This window comes from Carassius carassius, chromosome 19 (assembly GCF_963082965.1).
Source record: "Carassius carassius chromosome 19, fCarCar2.1, whole genome shotgun sequence".
Taxonomy (NCBI): domain Eukaryota; kingdom Metazoa; phylum Chordata; class Actinopteri; order Cypriniformes; family Cyprinidae; genus Carassius; species Carassius carassius.
The window spans coordinates 25,475,739-25,496,195 of record NC_081773.1 but is presented as its reverse complement, the minus strand read 5'-3'; the positions used below and the strand labels follow the sequence as shown (position 1 = coordinate 25,496,195).

The window sequence follows — 20,457 nt, the reverse complement described above, 5'->3', positions numbered from 1 at the left end:
ACCACTTACCCTTATATGACTACATAATTTACTAACATCTTAAATTACCAATAGAGTATACCAGCGATTCCATTGTGAAAGGTATTGTAGGACTTGATGTTTTGAAAAAAGAAAAGTGCATAAAACTGCTTACAACACAAGATGGAGCTGTTACTCTTAAAAGACATTTTGAAATCCACTTCTGGTGGCTAAAATGATTTATATGCACTCTTATTAAACAATTGTATTTAAATAAACCTTCCATGGTTTCATTGCGATTGTCATTAATTATGTTATTAAAATTACAAATCTGCTGGTGTTATTCTGCCCCACTTTACATCAGGTGACTTTAACATTTACGTTCTTAATATGTATGCACTTAAAATGTAAAGCATTTGATTATAGTGTTTTTATTGTGTGTGTACTGTTTTGTTAAAGTGACATGAGATGGGGGTCATCCTAACTTTTCACTTTAAAACAAGAATGCTGTTTACACCCCACAAATCTAAAGTTATTACTTCAAATATCTAAATACAATGTACAATAATAGGAAAAAAACATCACACACACAAACACACACACATATACATATATATATATACATATATATATATATATATATATACATATATATATATATATATACATATATATATATATATATATATATATACACACACACACACACGCAGGCATCTGTAATCTATATAACCCTATAGTAAATATACGTTAATAAATATTACTCAATACTGGCAACAAGGACAACCCTTATCATTTTAAATAAAGCAAACAGTATAATGAAAGCTCCAGTGTGCCATTGAGGCGGGGAAAACTGATGATGTAACAGGAAGCTACTACACTGAATATCTTCCAGCCTGACAGCCGTCGTCATTCACACTCTGCGCGTCTCGTGCGCTGTTTCATCTCGCGCGCTGATATTTCTACATTGTTTCATGCCATCGTGACGTCGCGAAGGAAAGTAATGACTGTTTGTGTTTTTAAATAAGAAGACGCGTTCCTTTCTATCTGAACATCTCCAGAACACCTTGGATTTAATCTGCAGGTAAGGATATGCTTGATACTGATGAATTACTGGTGAATAATAAATATGGTCAGAGAATTAATTTACCAAGTGCAGCTGGAGCCTCTTTGTCAAACAGGGTTCATGTCATGATATAACAACTGTTGACTGAACGGACTCCAAGAATTCCAATGAATTAATGACAGCTTTAGACTGAAAAAATAATTAAATAAACGGCGGTTTTGTATGTTAGACTGTCGACTGTCGAAATTTCAAAAAAAAAAAAAAATTGTAATAACGGGTAGTTTGGCTCTTGTCTTAGTAATTTCATAACTACACTGAGATGCGATGTGTGATTGACTATAATCAGTATTAGAATGATCACAACTGGATTGCATTTACAAATTGATCATAATTTTAATTTACAAACCGCTATATTTGATAACAAAGAATGACTGAACCTGTTATTACAGGTCAAGATTTAAATCGTTCTTCCAATAAATTAATAGATATTTAGTTTTTAATTTGAAATGTATAATGAGCAAGCATCAATTTCTAAAGGTTAATTATCTTCCAAATACAATACTTATTCAACATTTTCAAAATCTACTTAAAGGTAATCAAAAAAATGTTTGTTTGATTGGTTTATTATTTTCTGTAAAGAAAGTTTCTGCTGTGATATAAAATTAGAATTCCTAAACTGAATTCGCTAGGAATTATTTTGGGGACCGTTTAATATATTTCTTTTCCATTCAGTCTTTGAACTGTAGCTCTTATTGTTGTACTTCATCATTATTCCAAAACCTTCCAGCCTACATCAGTGCCAGGAACTGAGAAGATAAAATACCAGTATCATGAAGTAACTAGAGATACCAAGGTCTGTTGACACCTAACCTGACGGAAGGGGTCTGACAGTCTCTCCAAGGAGGAAGAACTGTGATAATTAGCCAACAGATAGTCTTGGTATTTGTGCTTTTTACACAAGCAGCTGCTTGTACATGATGAAATCCTGTCAAGCTGATGAAGGAAAGAATGCTAAAATAATTTTGCTCATATGATGCAATGACACTATCTCTGTTTGATGCTCAATATCTTCAGAAGATCTTTCATGTGAAATTCTATCTCATTCCTGTTGCTTGACTCTTTAATCCCAAATTCAAGCATCAGTAATTATTGCTGATATTCATGGTTACAGATCTTAAACTTTCAAATGTAAACATTCAATTATGGTGTATAATTAATGCACAGTTTGTGCTATTGGCATGAATAATACCTTAAATCATGAATAAATCTTCAGCAGACACCTAAGGTACAGAAGCAATTTAACCACCCAGAAATCTCCAGTAATGGCACAGAAGCATGGTAAAAACCACCCAGAACACCTTAGCAAAGGCATAGAGAAGCTCTGTCAACCGACCATAACATCCTAGAATCATGGCAGTGAATATTGCACAAACAAACACTCTAATATTGCTTATTTTCATAATCAGACCTATAGTGCTGAGGTATGAACAATTTGTGCTATGGATTCAGCTCCATCAGTTGCAAAATTAAAGGTTAGTGACCGTTCGCTTCTAGGGAATGCTAGCTGGCAAGAGACCTAAAGAAAGAGGATTTGTTACTTAGAGCATGAAAAGCTAATTAATCCTCACACAGAATATGTTAAAGAGCATAGATTATGTTTTTAAAAGGGAATCAATTATTTAGCTTCACCGTTTGAGAGCCTTTTATGCGGATCTCAATGCAGAGCCCCAAAGCATGCATGTGTTTGTCAGGGTTGAGTGCAGCTTTCAAGGAGGATTTAATTTCAGTGGAACAAAGCTGTGTTCCTGGCCTTGCGACATTGCATTCAGTTACTGTGCCATTACCATGGTTCACCCCTTACCTCCGTCACGGAAACGTGGAGAGCAGACAGTAAACCATGCCAGAATGTTTTACTGCAAATATAGCTCTCTCAATCCGGTCCTCAGTGTGAAAGCCTGCTCTAGAGCAATATACTTTACAGTCCCACTGGTTGGATTAATAGGATTTGTGCAAACTGGTCATAATTAGATGCATGAGCTCAAAATACCCCTGAGCAATTGCAAAGTAAATGTTTTCTCTATCTCCACTGCAAGACAGGCCATGATATGTCTTGCATTTTTCATTAGCAGCAATGTCAGAGTACATCAGTCGATGTTTTGAATTGATGGAAAAATATATATATTTATTACAATCAGGGATTCAGTTTTTTCCATGCATTAAACTGGAGTCGGGTTAATAGGACCATTTCATTTCCTTTCTCCAGATACATTAGGTTTTATGTGGGTTGAAGTGCGATAATATCACATTGCATTAAACACAAAATCACTATGATTTATTTCTAATGGAAGAAGAATTATTGCTCTAAGTATAACCTTATGAAATAGCTTTGTCTGCTGTATACACATGTAGTTTGACCTATATGCTGCTTCACATTTTTGTGGAAAAAGTGATACAAGAGATCCAGTTTCCTGCAGAGTTTAGCTCCAACGCTGATCAAACTAACCTACCTGTGATTTTCAAGTGGTCCTGAAGACACTGATGAGCATGATCAGGTGTTTGATTAGGGTTAGAGCTAACCTCTGCAGGAAAGTGGATCTCGCGAGCCAGATTTGAGGATCCCTGGGTTAATAAAAAATATTAAGCAGCTAAAACTGTATTTAATATTGATAATAATAAGAACCGTTATTAATAATTAATTAAGCACCACATTTGTATATTAGAATGATTTCAAAAGGATCATGTGAAACTGAAGTCTAAAGTAATAGCTTCTGAAAGTTTGTTCATCATAAGAATAGATATTTTAATATATATTAAAATAAAAAACAATTATTTTAAATCAAAGATCATATTTTACAGTATTACTGCTTTTACTGTATTTTTGATCAAAAAAAAGTACCCTTCATTTTTTTTTTTTTTGCAATTTTGAGTTAATATTCAGCACAATAAATGTTCTGCCATTTTGTAAAATTGTATTTGGTATCATAAAATATTTGAGGTGAGGTCCACTGGGAAACTACACTGAAAATATTCTTATTTATAATCCAATAAGGGGGGAATATATATATATATATATATATATATATATATATATATTTATATATACAAAATATTTTACTAATATTTACATTTTTTCAATTCTAATCTTCACATAATATAATTAGTATTAAAAATATTAACAGGTTTATATGAATTTTCCTATATATAGCCAGGTTTGTACTGCAGTATGATTAATCATGGCCAAACATGTCACTGATGACACTGAGTGAATGGGAGTGTAGTATTGTTAAAATTGGACCCTAGAGATGATGGGATTGTGTGGGTTGCTGGACAGTGTAAATAATACTCTAAACAAACTGCTGTTGGTGGATAGCGGCCTTAAGATTTTACTGGCTTCTGACACCACTCGCAGTGCACGGCATCCTGGGAACATATGTGGATGAATCAGAGCCCACCCACTTCCAAGTGGGTCAGTCTTGGGTTATCATGTGTCTGCCAAACACTTCCTCTAAAGTGGGGTTAAATTTTTCACGGAATGATTTAGGAGCACCAAGTGGAACAAGATCTTCCTCTTCTAATTTTAACATTTTCCTCTTTTCTTTTTCCCTTAATCTCTTGCTTTTGTTTACTTCTCACGGAGCGTGGTGAAAGAGTTACCTGAGTTGCATAACTCATTGGACCGCAGCCTTTCGTGCTAAACCTGCGATGCCGCTCTCTCCTGTAAGCAGCAAAGTCGACTGCAGTTCAAGTTCAGGACCTTTCACATGCCTTCTCTAGTCCTGGAGGGTACAGGCTGAAGCCCTGCAGGTTTAAAAATAGGAGTGAATGTGATCAGGTTCTGAGTTTTATTTTCATAGCTCAGAGGAAACCTGGCCTGTTGGCCTGTAGAGGCAGAACTCTTCTGGTCCTGGGTTATGGTCTGCAGAGGAAGTGGTTTTAAATGTTAGACACAGAACTAGCTGTCTATACACAGCAGGATGTCTTTGGGGATCTTCTATAAACACATATTTTTGGAATATATTTGCATGTGTTTGGTCAGATTTCCTAGCAGTGAAGTAGACGGAATTACAGTTCATTTTGGTTACTGAACTCAGAATCCCAAAAGGGTCAAGGTTCTGTGAATGTGGTTTGAGAAAGTCCTAATTGTCTCTTCTGTTTGTTTATACATTCTAAAAATGCCATGTGAAATAAAAGGAGACCTAATCCTTCTTTTTGATTCAGCAGAACAAGCCTGTTCCTGCAGAATATGCAAAATAGGTAATTTTAGATGCTTCATTAAACAAAAAAAACTTTCTTCATTGCAAGACCTTCTACTTAATTGTCTTTGATTTGGGTATCTATGCTACATGCTTCAAATAATGCATTTACTGTATACTAGAGATAAATGTTTTTAGCAGCCATAAAAACAAGTTGCAATATGCTGTCAGCTAAACATTGGAATATCTGAATCATGCCAGCTGATACCACTTTTTATAAGCATTTTATCTAGTTGTTTAGCATCCAACTCACCAAAGTCTGAAAATCAAGTAACAACACAAACTAAATGAGAAATTTGATATTTATAATTTTGTAAACAGTGACAAATTTAGTGAACAGCTCAACCGGATGCAAAATGTCCTAAAATGCACCGGGGGTATATTTGTGTGAATTTTATTTTAATTTGTGCTGTCACTTGATCTGCCGATTTTCTTTGGTGAATGCTTCATTAAAGGAATATTTTACACCAAAAATTTATATTTGATGCAGATTTACTCACCCTCAGGTCTTCTAAGATGTTGATGAGTTTGTTTCATCGTTAGGACAGTTTTTGAGAAAAATAGCATTATATCACTTGCTCAACAATGGATCCTATGCGGTGAATGGGTGCCATCCACTGATCTATAATATAGAACTGGATTGCTCATGACGTCATGAAAGTGAAGCCGCTGCGCCGCCATATTTGTAATCCCCAGTGTGCGTAAATGTTCTATTGAATTAATAGGAAATTGTATGATTTTAATTAGAAAACATCACCTAACAAGTCAGCGTTTATAAATATGAAGTATCTCTGTACATTATTACAATGCAAACACCCTAGGCATGTAAACTTATTTTTTTAAATGTCGTGAATTTCCCCTACTTATTAAAAAGCTATGTTAATTACAGTAGTGAGCATCATGAACACGATAAACATCAGACCGACACGACCTCAACATATATAACAAACTAAAAACTGCTCATTCTGAAATCTGAATTTATTCAAAGAAATAACTGACTATATACAGTACAGATTTAAAGACAAACTTTATGAAGCTTTATTTCCAAGATAGTATTTTTCATGTATAGAGCAATATTAACAACATAATTGTATTATTCATTGTATTATATTCAAATCAATGTCTGATGTGCAAAACAAATTTTCATTTTTGGGTGAACTAGCACTTTAAGCATCTGGTTGACCTGTTTAGTAAATTCGCCTATGCATAAAGATCATTTTCAAATTTTCCATCATGAAATGCATCTGAATCCAGAGACTCAAGAGCAAGTTATTACAAACAGTGGAAACACTTTAGGGGATGAATTATGGTTAGCTTTAAATATGTATTTCATCTGCAGGTGTTATTCTGGAGCAGCTTGTGATGGCTTTATTTTTAAATGTGTATTTTTGTAACTGTATATGCCACCCAGTTTTATTTCTGTTCTCCTTGGGGTGTTTGTATCAGTAGCCACACTGGAGGATAATGGTCGCCCCTGGGGTTCTGCATATTCAGCTGTACTAGGCAGGAAAGGGTGGTTCACATTACCAAGCATCGACATTAGTAGATTTGTCAAAGTAGTTAGCTGCTGTATTTCAGAACAGCAATTTGCTTACCTGATTTGGCAGATGCTGGTGTAGCTTTCGGTCTGAATGAAACATTTATACTTTTTTTTTTTTTGCTTAATCCTCAACTTTTTATATGCTGCTTTTCATACTCTCTGGCTCTATTTTAAGTTAGTATATTCATCAGGTTGTGTTACAGTGTTTGGTTTCACACCCTCTTTTGTAATATCCTGCAGCGATCTAGACGAACCTGACCCTCAGCTTTACATAATCCCTCAAATTTTCACTGCATTAGCTGCTTTTGTTGAAACCATCATAACCTGACATTGAAATAACCTTATTACATTTATTTCATAGAAAACAAATATGACAAGCTTGTGTCTACTGTGGTTCTCAACTGGATCTCAAAAATAAATCTCAGGTCTAAAATAAAAATAGACAGATGGATCGATAGATAGATAGATAGATAGATAGATAGATAGATAGATAGATAGATAGATAGATAGATAGATAGATAGATAGATAGATAGATAGATAGAAATGTATACATTTATATATATAAAATTCAGCTTGTCATCACGGGAATAAATTACATTTGAAAATATATTAATACAGATAATAGTTGTTTTAAATTGGAATAATATTTCACAATATTAATTTTTTACTGTATTTTTGATCAAATAAATGCAACTTTTGTGAGAAAAAGAGTCATTTAACAACAAACACAACAAAAATACTCAGATTGGATTATATATGAGTTTACTTACAACATATATAACAAGAGGTATTTGGTAATAACTGTGATAAAAAGTTTTTGTGCACATTACATTTTCAAGTTTGATTTCATTTATTTATTTATTTTTTATAAAAAAATACTTAAATCAAAAAAAAAGCAGCTATGAACCATTGCATTACAGTACTGTTAGATGATGTTAATGCACATAAATTTGATGATTCAGAATTGCTAATTGCATTACTAATGCTAATAGCAAAGACATACTAAAAAATTCTGAAGCTATTTACGGGCATCACATGCCATTCCTTCCTATAAAGCAGAACTAAAACCATTATATATATCGTTACACATGTGATGGATGGTTGTGTAGGGGTGTGGAAGGGCACAGGGATCAGACAAAGTAAAAGCTTGGCATTTTCTAATGGTCTGTTCTACAATCCACCCTCCTACTTAGGCCTTCTAAGACAATTCAGAGCAGCATTGCCAGTCGTGTTCCCTAGTATCTGCAAGACTTCATTATGATTCGCTTTGTAAAGCTCAACATCTGGTTGTGCCCAAGGCTAGCTGTGAGCCAATGTTGGCTTCATTTTCATGTACAGCTAATACACATCAGCTGCTACCAACAAAAAAATAAAATAAAAATGGGTGGAATCACATGAAAGGATGGTTTGAGGTGCCCTGACAAAACAAAGGGGTGGAGTGAATGGGTGTAAAGGAGTGAACTGCACCAGAGGGCTTTGGGCTGTTATGTGCAAATCAGGTGGCAGTGGCAGGTTACAGCTGAGAATATCTGGTGCAAAGACAGCTGTTGCCCTTTAGTTTTTTTCTACAATTCTATGTATGTGATCGTTTTTTTTGCAAAAATACAAAATAACATGCTGTTATTTTAATTTTTTGTATTCATTTATTTTTTAAACAATGAAAACATCTAGCTATCATATGACTTAAAAGACTTGAAATATGGAGAGCATGACTCATATGGGCTACTTTTATGGTGTCCTTTTCAGAGCTTGGCAGCAGTGTATGGAGCTGTGTGGAATTCATCAAACGCAGCAGCAATTTTTTGGGAACAAAATTAGGAGTAAATATTGACAAAACTTTCTTGGATTTCAATTCAATATATTTTAAGGGTCTTTATCTTGAGTGCACAGTTGCAGTGTTTACATTTGCACTAATGGAAAGGAGATTGAAATGACATTGTATGCAGGGCATATTTACATCTGTATGTGCCACTGGGTCGAGTATGTAGCTGAGCGATAAGTCTAATCACTGCAGATCACATTCTGGAAGTTCTGAGCGAGCTGGGGTTATTCTTAAAATAGAAAAAGGTAATTATGAATGCTCAAGAGAAACTTGGACAGAAAGCAAACATCCTTTGGTCACTGTAGGATGTTTACAAGCTACAACTGCATGCAAAACAATAGCACTGATAAAGCACATATAATTTTACAAATCTATACACAAGTACACAGTCCTGTCCACTTTAGATTTTAGTGTTTTGTATAAATACAAGACTTCAAACGTGATCAATAAAAGTATGATATTGTACATGGTCTGGATTGAGTACCACAATGTCAAAATCTTAAATATTACCTGATGAGGAAAACAAGGAGATTGCCTTACCAACAAAGTGACCTTTTTGTACATCGATTGCAACTGTATTAAGGTAACACACCGGTGAAATAGTCTGGAACGCTCCGACATTTATCAGATTGCATGTTTGCAAGAAAGTGTGTCATTTTCGCTTATATGAATAATGGTCCCAACAAGTGTTATTAAATTTTGTTATTGGATTTCCGTTTGTTGGATAAGTAAGGATGGGGATGACTGGTCATTACTCAGAGGAGTGTGCGTGCACTTACCCTCGATTATTTCCTGCTCATTCTGAACTGTTCTCCACGAGACATGAATGATTTAATTTCTGTAGTGACCACAATACAAATGAATTAGATCAAGGCACATTTTTAAAAATCTTAACATGTTTACCATTAATGGTATGTACAGATCCTACATGCAGTGTGTTATTGCATTCAGAAAGTTAACACAACCTCTTGAAAACAGCTATGATGCAAAACAAAGGCTATTTTTATCTTATTTTACAGTACAAAGTACAAACTGAACTTGCTCCATCTGGCCTCATCCGCAGTGTACTGAGATGATTTATCTGTGTCAAATTCAAGCAGTTAAAATGAATATAACATGCATCCAGTTTCATGTGCTTGCACTCAAAGGTTCCATCGGCAAGGGAAAACACTGCTGTTTGTTCAAGTACCATGATCAACAGAAGATAAAAGAGTGTGGATATCAATAGAGGACAGATATCAGCACGACCAGCCAGCCTTTAGAGTGGCTCACAAAGGCTCTATCCTACATGTTTATTCCCTCAAATGGAAAAATAAACACCATTACTTCAGCTGCAGCCAATGACGCAGCTACAAGCAGTGGTCCTTGAGATCCGCTGGTGCTGTTTCATGATATGCTGCATTGTGGGCAACATTACAACTCGCTCTTACCATCTGTTTCTAATTTGCAATACCCCCCTTTGCTTTCCCTCTACACTCCTGAAAGAGTGTGACCCAATATGAGCAGTCCATGTGAGCAGTCAAGGGACATTGTTTAGTAATATCAGGGAACATTTCTTCACATCAGCTACTCAATGTTACGCAATATTTTCTATTGCATATGAGGGTCCCTCATTGACTAAACTGTTCTTTGTGAACTGGGAGTTGAAGAAACTGCACAATCTAGGTTAAAGGGTTTGCTCGACCTGGCTAGAATCACAAAATAACCATTCTATACGTAGGACTGAGCAGTGAATATTCAAGCTGTATTTACAATGGCTTGATATAATTGAGCAACATTTGAATTATTTGAATAATTTCATTTTCACCATTAAGCTAAAGATTTGTCATAGACTTAATTTACCCATTAGACACAGGGCATTTGATGTGGATAGGTTCAAACAATCTATTTAAGTGAACTGATTCCAGCTTGATAAGTGTTATAAGAACTGAATTAACCATCAGAGACAGTAGAGTTCAGATATTACAAATTTGTATTCTGTGCATGTGTGGCTGTATGTTTCAGTGTAGGTGTATGTTTGCAATAAGCTAGAGAAGAAGACAAGTACTTCTGTTTTTGTCAATTAACAGCATAAGAGCCCTTAGAACTGTGCACAGTGTTTTATTGACATTGCCTTCCTTGCAGGTTGAGAGTGGGTCATTGCAAATGCCAAAGATGATGACAGCTAGCTGCTGGACGATCTGTCTGTTTCTGCTGGGATCTGTCACTAAGGTAAAAGATTATATGCCACATCTTTTTTTATTAAAATGTTTCAGATGCTGTAGTTTTTAAATATAGAGTGGTGCAGTAAAAATTATTTTTGAAGACCAGCCCCTTGGTTCCAGCAACATGCAAACAATAGGATAAAAAAATATTATAATAAATAATAATTGCTTTGGTTGATGATATACATAACCGTTCCGACTCTCAAAATTCAAAGTTCAGAATTTTTTTCTCGCAGCTAGAATTGTCTGAATTGTGAGATTCTTGATTCTATATATAGAATAACTACATGTGGTATTTATTTTACATTTACCTGTCTCATACATCTAAAGTAAGAAACTTGGTTAAGATGATTGTTTGTGAAATCAGTCTGTTCTCAGGCAGTACTTTCCTAATGTGCCTGTTGTTTGTAGTTCATTGTTCTAGCCAGTCCTGAGGTAAACGAAAGCCAGCAACAACATCCTCAAAATGTGTACCATGACATCGGTGTTACCCGAAACAAGATTGTGACAGCACAGTTCGAGTGCTATCAGAAGATCATGAAGGACATCGATCAAGACCGAAGAGGTAGATACTTTACATATTGGAGTTTTTACAAGACAGAGATCAAGTTGTATTATTCTGTATCCTGACAATGTGCAGTTTTAATGTTTCATTTACAGATATTTATTCTGCAGTTATAGATTTGATGCTACTGGTGACACAGAAAATGACACACAGTAGCTTCAAGCCAGTTCATTCTAGCCAAATAGCCATAACACTTTTGTACTCATATTTTACAGCAAGCACGCACATGTGTCATGCTAAAATAACAATAACAATTCAATCTGATTTTCAATAAGCCTCCCGTAGACTATGTATTGCCAGCGTTGACAGTAGTTTTTGTCATCTTGTCTAATTAGTACAGCAAGAACACACAAAGCCTCAGGTGGCTCATATTCATTCTGTTAGGAAGAGTGCACTTGGCCCCAATGGGTGGCAGGACAGCTGTGAAATAAAAGCTCTATTCCAAAACCTAGTAGACTTCCTTCTTAGCATTCTAAACAAGACACAACAATAACTGATTTGGAGCGCTTTTCATAGGATACAGCTCACCTATAGCTGACAGGTTACTGGGTTCTGGAACAGGCTGGCAGGACTAAGAATAGTGATAGTGAAAGCAGGAAGTTGCCGTTTCCCATTCTCCACAGAAATCAATAAATGTTTTGGGCTTTTTTTTTATATCTAGTTGGCCCGGCATGCAACAGGACCTGGGATGGATGGTTGTGTTGGGAGGACACAGAGGCCGGCATAACTTCTGAGCAACAGTGCCCTGACTATTTCCATGATTTCGACCCTACAGGTAAATATATTCAATTTATAAGGGTTAGTGTAAGTGCTTTCTACTCATCTGCCAAATACACATACTGTCAATTCTTTCACTCCATTATCCCTCACTATCCAATCATGCTAAATTCATAGGCTAAATGGCTGTTAAAATTTTCAATACATTTTGTAAATTTCACTTTCTAAAATTAATCTTAAAAATTGCTTGAAAAAATATCTACAGTCGTGGCCAAAAGTTTTGAGAATTACATAAATATTGGAAATTGGAAAAGTTGCTGCTTAAGTTTTTATAATAGCAATTTGCATATACTCCAGAATGTTATGAAGAGTGATCAGATGAATTGCATAGTCCTTCTTTGCCATGAAAATTAACTTAATCCCAAAAAAACCTTTCCACTGCATTTCATTGCTTTCATTAAAGGACCTGCTGAGATCATTTCAGTAATCGTCTTGTTAACTCAGGTGAGAATGTTGACGAGCACAAGGCTGGAGATCATTATGTCAGGCTGATTGGGTTAGAATGGCAGACTGTTAAAAGGAGGGTGATGCTTGAAATCATTGTTCTTCCATTGTTTACCATGGTGTCCTGCAAAGAAACGCGTGCAGCCATCATTGCGTTGCATAAAAATGGCTTCACTGGCAAGGATATTGTGGCTACTAAGATTGCACCTAAATCAACAATTTATAGGATCATCAAGAACGTCAAGGAAAGAGGTTCAATTCTTGTAAAGGCGGCTTCAGGGCGTCCAAGAAAGTCCAGCAAGCGCCAGGATCGTCTCCTAAAGAGGATTCAGCTGCGGGATCGGAGTGCCACCAGTGCAGAGCTTGCTCAGGAATGGCAGCAGGCAGGTGTGAGCGCATCTGCACGCACAGTGAGGCCAAGACTTTTGGAAGATGGCCTGGTGTCAAGAAGGGCAGCAAAGAAGCCACTTCTCTCCAAAAAAAAAACATCAGGGACAGATTTATCTTCTGCAGAAAGTATAGTGAATGGACTGCTGAGGACTGGGGCAAAGTCATATTCTCCGATGAAGCCCCTTTCCGATTGTTTGGGGCATCTGGAAAAAGGCTTGTCCGGAGAAGAAAAGGTGAGCGCTACCATCAGTCCTGAGTCATACCAACAGTAAAGCATCCTGACACCATTCATGTGTCCATCCAAAAACACAGCCATGAATAAAGAATGGTACCAAAACACCCTCCAACAGCAACTTCTTCCAACAACAGTTTGGTGAAGAACAATGCATTTTCCAGCACGATGGAGCACCGTGCCATAAGGCAAAAGTGATAACTAAGTGGCTAAGGGACCAGAATGTTGAAATTTTTGCCTGGAAACTCCCCAGATCTTAATCCCATTGAGAATCCCATTGTGGTCAATCCTCAAGAGGCGGGTGGACAAACAAAAACCTACTAATTCTGACAAATTCCAAGAAGTGATTATGAAAGAATGGGTTGCTATCAGTCAGGATTTGGCCCAGAAGTTGATTGAGAGCATGCCCAGTCGAATTGCAGAGGTCCTGAAAAAGAAGGGCCAACACTACAAATACTGACTCTTGGCATAAATGTCATGTAATTGTCGATAAAAGCCTTTGAAACGTATGAAGTGCTTGTAATTATATTTCAGTACATCACAGAAACAACTGAAACAAAGATCTAAAAGCGGTTTAGCAGCAAACTTTTTGAAAACTAATATTTATGTAATTCTCAAAACTTTTGGCCACGACTGTATATGACGCTAGCGATTATTTTTCTTATTTTTACAATTTTAACATATACAGAACCAAACAACAGAAAAAAATTAATTAAAACAGAGAAAAAAGCAAGGGGAGAGAAAAAAAGAAAGATATATACATATAAAATTTACGTAAAAGATATATTAAAAAATGACTAATTAAATTAAAATGAATTAATAAAGCACAACATAAATACAAGACAGGAGTATTATGACATACAGTACCATATCTCAAGATGTTGCTAAGAGTTGACAAACTAATGAATCTTTCCACCATGTCTAGACTCCATATTGATGTTTCTCTGAGTAGCACATTTAGGTTTACTTCTGTTTCTTTGCAGAAATGGTAACAAAAATATGTACAGAAAGCGGGCAGTGGTTCTTGCATCCTGAGAGTAATCGCACATGGACAAATTTCACCAGATGTAATTTGCACACTACTGAAGGACGCAGGGTATGATCACGAACACTATAAACACTTGAGATGAATATAAACACATTTGAATTGGCTTGCAGAATAAACACTTCATGACTATTGTTTGTGTGACTGCAGACTGCAATGAATTTGTTCTACTTGGCGCTAATTGGTCATGGGCTCTCTTTAACATCTTTGTTCATCTCGCTAAGCATATTCTTTCACTTCAAGTAAGTGCAAATGTCTCTTTCACTATGTATTCAAGTTTTAATGGTTTATAACAATTATTTTGCTGTCTTTTTTGTGCCTATAGGAGTTTGAGCTGCCAGAGAATTACCCTGCACAAAAACCTCTTCTTTTCCTTTGTATTAAACTCCATCATCACTATCATTTGGTTAACAGCAGTGGCAAACAACCAAGAACTAGTCCAGGAAAACCCAGTAAGTAGCGTGTATTGACAGTAACTTGTAATTTTTTACTCACCTGTTTATTTACTGGCTTTTTCTTTTTCTAAAAGCGAGTTCATAATTTAGACTTTTTTTCTCAGAACTCTGATTTTATATCTTGCAATTGCTAGTTATGAACTGGTAATTGCGAGTTTACAAATCTGACTCTTTTTTTTTTCTTAGAATTTCAAGTTGTAAACTGGCCATTTTGAAAAAATTTCCCAACTCAAATCTTGCAATTATGTTTTTTGTTTCCATCATGGAAATTGTGAGTTTATGAATCAAGAATCTCACAATACAGACAAATCTAGTATTGAGAAAAAAATTCTGAACTTTGAATTTTGAGGGGAGAAGTCAGAACGGTTATAAAGTTGCAAATACTTTACTTTGTAATCTTGCAGCAATAAAAAGCTTCCATACATTTTTTTTTTAATTAAAAGGGGACATGTTTGAATAACAATTTTGCATGTATTGCCATACAATGCAGATTAACCTGTTGGAACAAAAGGGTGAATAATAATGACAGTATTTTAATTTTTCTTTGATCATTTAAACGCATTACAGCATGTCACCAATCTGCCGTGCAAATCATTTTTAAATGTCCATGTTGCTTCTCTTCAGATCAGCTGCAAAGTATCCCAGTTTATCAATCTGTACATCTTTGGCTGCAACTACTTCTGGATGCTTTGTGAAGGGATTTACTTGCACACACTCATTGTTGTGGCAGTTTTTGCTGAAAAACAGCATTTAATGTGGTATTACCTTCTTGGATGGGGTGAGTTTTTGAATAAACAGTTATTTACAGCATTAATTACATAAACTAAATCTAACCTCTTTCAAATCTGTTTTAAATGACAGGTTTCCCTCTTATACCCGCTACAATACATGCCGTAGCCAGAAGTTATTACTACAACGATAAGTGAGTATTCTTGTTATGCAGCTTTAAGTTACATTTATAATCAGTTTTGCTAATGTAGGATATCATAGTGAGATTAGTGTTTGTAATTTGTACTCTTATAAGCAACACAAAAAAATGCAAATCCTTTTTATTAAGATTCTTACCTAAATCCGTGTGAAGTAAAATAATTATTGTACAAAATAATACTCCTGTTTAAGCATCCATATCAATGGATTGGCTAATCCTTTTCTTCCCAATCCGCAGTTGTTGGATCAGCTCAAGTACTTCTCTGCTATACATTATTCATGGCCCTATCTGTGCAGCACTGCTGGTAAGACATCTGGATGTTTTTGTCCTTTTCCGTTTCCAAAACACATCTTTTTGTGCAAGATTAATTATAATCTTTCTGTATTATTTGCACAAATTACATCCATAAGTTTGTACTTGCCAATCTGAGTTTGGCCGAGCACAATGTTTATATGTATCAGTACATCAAAAAGAACACTAGGATCCTAAACTAGTTTGAAGTGACTGTACCTACATCTCACCGAAACTCTCTTCTGACATCTGCCAGCCAGCTGGGATCTTTTTGGTATTGTGTTTGCCATTCTTCTTGCCTGTCCTTCCAGGTGAACTTGTTCTTTCTGCTGAACATTGTACGAGTTCTCATCACCAAACTGAAAGTGACGCATCAAGCAGAGTCTAGTCTGTATATGAAAGCTGTCCGAGCCACCCTCATTCTGGTTCCACTGCTGGGCATCCAGTACGTTCTCCTCCCATACAAACCTGGGGGACGCGGGTCTTCTGAAATCTATGACTACATCATGCATATCCTAATGAATTATCAGGTAAGCAGTCAAATCAGTCTCCATGTAATCTTACAGATACGTTCAGGGCCCATCTGCCAATGCCTAAAACAGAATTTTAATCATGCAAAATGTATATTGCATATCATAGTTTTTTTTTCAATGTACAATACATGCATCCATTTGGGTTCAGTAAGACTGTTTATGCTTTTGAAAAAGGTCTGTTACACTCATCAAGCCTGCATTTATTTGACCAAATATACAGTAAAAACAGTAATATTGTGAAATATTATTAGAACTGAAGATAACTGCTTTCTATTCTAATATATTATAAAATGTTGTTTCTTTTTCCCTGTGATAACTTTAAGCATCATTACTTCAGTCTTCAGTGTAACATACTCCTTCAGAATTCATTATATGTGCTGAATTGAAGCTCAAGAAACATTTCTCATTATTATAGATTTCCAAAACAGTTGTGCTGCTAAGTATTTTTGTAATACTTTTTTTGCAGGATTGATGAATAGAGGGTTCAAAAGAAGAGCATTTATCTGACATAGAAGTCTTTTGTAAATGTATTCACTGTGACTTGATCAATTTAATTCATCCTTGCTGAATAAAGGTATTATTTTCTTTAAAAGAAAATAAAAGATTATCATAAAACCAAAGAGAGATCTAAATTTTAGTTAGCAAAGAGAAAAATCTTATTCTGAAGAAAAGAAAACTTAAAAGTTAATAAAATAAAATAAAAACTAGATAAAAAAAATTGTATCACCTAAATTGTTATACAGTATACATAATGGAACAAATATATAAAATGGGGGGGGGGGTAATCTAATATTTCCTCTAGTGATCTTTTATAAAGTGTTATGTGTTGCCACTGGAGTTCTGAAACTTTAAGCTTATTAGATAAAAATCTGAAATTAGCTAAATTTTCCACTACAGCAAAAAAAATCAGTAGAACAAGATGTTTTCTTTAGCTGATGGTTTATGTTTCATGTCACTCAGAAAGTGTCAGAATATCATTCTCAAAATTGAAAACCAACATTTTTTTATTCCAAACTTGAAATATTTGCCGATGCCAAATGTTTACTTGTACTTTCCACTTGTTGAGTGTTTGATTTTAACCAAATTGTTTTTCTATTTATTATTATTACAAGATATGATTTCCCAATCTCTTTGTCTTTTTGACTGGCAAAAGAATAACAGCCTATAATTAAGTTTACTTTGCCATTAGTGACTTAAAAAGCTTGTAAAACAAATGACATCAATGTCCTGCGGCTCTGTAGATTAGCCACAGAGGAAAACTTGTCACTTTAGAAATCCTGCTGTTAATTACTCTCCCTCATTGTGTTCCTAAACGGTACTCTGTGTGTGTTTTTTTTTTGGTTTTTGTTTTTTCTGTGGTAAACAAAAGAACAGTTTTCACACAAGCCTTTTCAAGTGCAAGTCCTTATTCACGGATATTTCTAATCTTAATTGGGCTATACTGAAAAAATAACAGCAAATAACAAAAGACACAACCTTTTTTGGGGGTGAACTATTTATTTGCAGAAGTAGTTGTTAGGATCAGGTCACTTGCCTCATAAAAGCCTGACTCCTGAACATTTATATTGAGATAGGTAGGTGTTCAGCAGCAAGAAAATAATCATTTGTAGTCTGCTGTGAGAAGCCTTGGACAGCTGGTACTGCTAGACCTAGCTGAATCGGCACAATGAATAATGCAACAAAACAGGCTTGTCATCCCAAATGACTCTCTGTGCACATCAAGAGCACTCGCTCTGGCAAAATGTGTCAAAACACAAGAGAGAACAGTCCTCAACATTATCCGAGAAATTATTAGTCAAGAGCTTGCGATATAGCAGATTATAGTTTAGCAGTGCAAGATAGCAGTTTATGCTGATTTGTTGCTCACGTGCATTTCTGATTTATTTTTAGGGACTGTTGGTAGCCACAATCTTCTGCTTTTTCAACGGAGAGGTAAGTGTTTACTCAGCTGAAATGAAACATTTCCTGTTTATCTGCAAGGAATTATGGCTTGTGCAACATCCTTTTCCTTGAAAGCAAAGCTCAGATATGGAGATTTTGTACTGGCTGTTTAAATCTTAAAAACATTGGCAGATGTCCACATGTACCAATACGATATGCCTGACTCAGAGGGAACCTGAACCTGTCCTGTTTTAGAGGCACTGTGGTAATAAGGCATGCAGTAGCTATTATGGTTAATATCACCAGTCCAGCAGTTAATACAGCCTATATGCTTAAATGGATGGCTGGTAAGTATGACGATATACTGTATGTGTCAGCTGGAAGACAGTTTGCTATTTGCTTTCAAACTGTATAAGGAAAATCTATATCGAATATATAAGAAGGTACATGTGACAATACATTTTTTGCTATATATTTTTGATTTTTGTGCCTTAATTTGTCATCAATTTGTCACAAATTAAGAAAAGTATCGCTTTGTTTTTGTACAAGAGAAAACAAATAAAATAGAAATAGTATAGTAATTATTTTAATAAAAAAATGCAAAAAATATGCATGACCATATGGTTATTTAAGCAACGGCCAGTGTTATTTTAGTGTCACTGAAATACAATTATAGACGTTTATGAAGATTATGAATTATCTTTTATTTTATACTTTCATTCTAATTTTAGTTAAGGTTTTATTAATTTTGGAGCGTTTGTAATTCATATTCTTGTAATTATATTTTATTTCAGTTTTAGTTTTAGACAATTTTAGTAAAAAGTTAAACTAAATGAGAAATGTTACCTTGGCCTACCTAGCTAAAACAAAAAGGTTACCTATGATAATCAACTATTACTATGAAATAAATCTTATGATTTATGATCATTACAGCCTCTGCAAAAGGGAGATGTTTTGTTTTTGTTTAGTTTTTTGGAAAGAGTGAATTGTTAATGGCTCAGACCGAGAAGATAATGGATTATTCATGCTCCATGATAAGTGATTTCTGTTGACTCAGCAGATCATCTGTCCATATTTTCCTCAGGTCCAAGCAGTTTTGAGAAGGCACTGGAATCAGTACCGCATACAGTTTGGAAGCGCCATCACACAATCTGATGCTCTGAGGTCTGCGTCGTACACAGCGTCCTCCATTACGGAGGTCCAGGGCTGTTACAGCATCGACGGCCACACAGAACACTTGAATGGCAAAAACTGCCATGACATTGACAACAGCACCTTAAAACCAGAGAATCCCTTTGCCTGATGCCGCTGAACGTGGCAGTGTGCCGCACAAAAACAAAAAAAAAACTGTTGACTACAGCGACGGCTGTCACACGGCTGAATTGGACCGTTTTACTCATAATTCACTGCTCATTCTATCTGAAGGGTGGAGAAAAGGCATTTCTCATCAAATTTACACTGAAAAACATTTTGCTACCTTCATTAAATGTTAAATGGACAAATATAAACATTACTGGCCCTGTCTTTGTACTTTGCAGTATTTTAGTTTGCTCGATAGCTGTGCTCAGTTGAATCAGTTGACCCGTAATAAAAAAATGAATAATATATCTATAATCCAAATCATGACCACACTAATGAGAAACTTATATTTTTACTAAAAAACAAAACGAAACTATATGTATGTTGAAAGACTTTTTTTTTAATGCCCAAAAGCCAGTGCCGCTTTTTTTTTTATAACATAAATTGAGTAACTATTTTAATGTAATTCTGTTATTTTTCTGTGAAGACAGTATTATAGCCAATATATATATTTGTTAATCTGGACAAAAACTAAATGGAAGATTAAAGATTTTGTATTTTTTCTTATGCTCAATTTTGGTCAAAATTAAATCTGTTATTTGACTCAAGTCACAGGTATAATAAATCATAAATGTACTTTAGGGACCCCTAAAAATGACACAGGAGATTTGACCATAATTTTTGTAACATTAAGGTTTAATAAGAACTCATCGTATATGAAAACAAGCCTACCACTTTATTTAAGTTGTATTTCTCTACTTTTATACTTCGTT

General features: G+C 35.2%; 2 protein-coding genes across 3 annotated transcripts in view; one reads left to right on the top strand and one right to left on the bottom strand.

The window, feature by feature from the left end:
* LOC132095465 (PTB domain-containing engulfment adapter protein 1) overlaps positions 1-20,457 on the bottom strand; it is a 177,913-nt gene that overhangs the window by 113,878 nt on the left and 43,578 nt on the right. The gene's annotated exons all lie outside the window — the stretch shown is intronic.
* Positions 813-19,955, top strand: LOC132095464 (calcitonin gene-related peptide type 1 receptor). Its single transcript, XM_059500483.1, has 13 exons — positions 813-1,042; positions 10,765-10,851; positions 11,256-11,409; positions 12,071-12,184; positions 14,236-14,348; positions 14,448-14,539; positions 14,623-14,749; positions 15,377-15,530; positions 15,614-15,674; positions 15,918-15,984; positions 16,283-16,501; positions 18,395-18,436; positions 19,470-19,955. Exons 2-13 carry the CDS (start codon positions 10,786-10,788, stop codon positions 19,686-19,688), a joined length of 1,428 nt encoding a protein of 475 aa, XP_059356466.1. The 5' UTR covers positions 813-1,042; positions 10,765-10,785; the 3' UTR covers positions 19,689-19,955.

Coding starts and splice junctions, on each gene's coding strand:
- LOC132095464 (XM_059500483.1), top strand. CDS start 10,786: ATGCCAAAGATGATGACAGCTAGCTGCTGGACGATCTGTCTGTTTCTG. Junction 15,985..16,282: donor CTATCTGTGCAGCACTGCTG/GTAAGACATCTG, acceptor CTGTCCTTCCAG/GTGAACTTGTTCTTTCTGCT. Junction 18,437..19,469: donor TCTGCTTTTTCAACGGAGAG/GTAAGTGTTTAC, acceptor TATTTTCCTCAG/GTCCAAGCAGTTTTGAGAAG.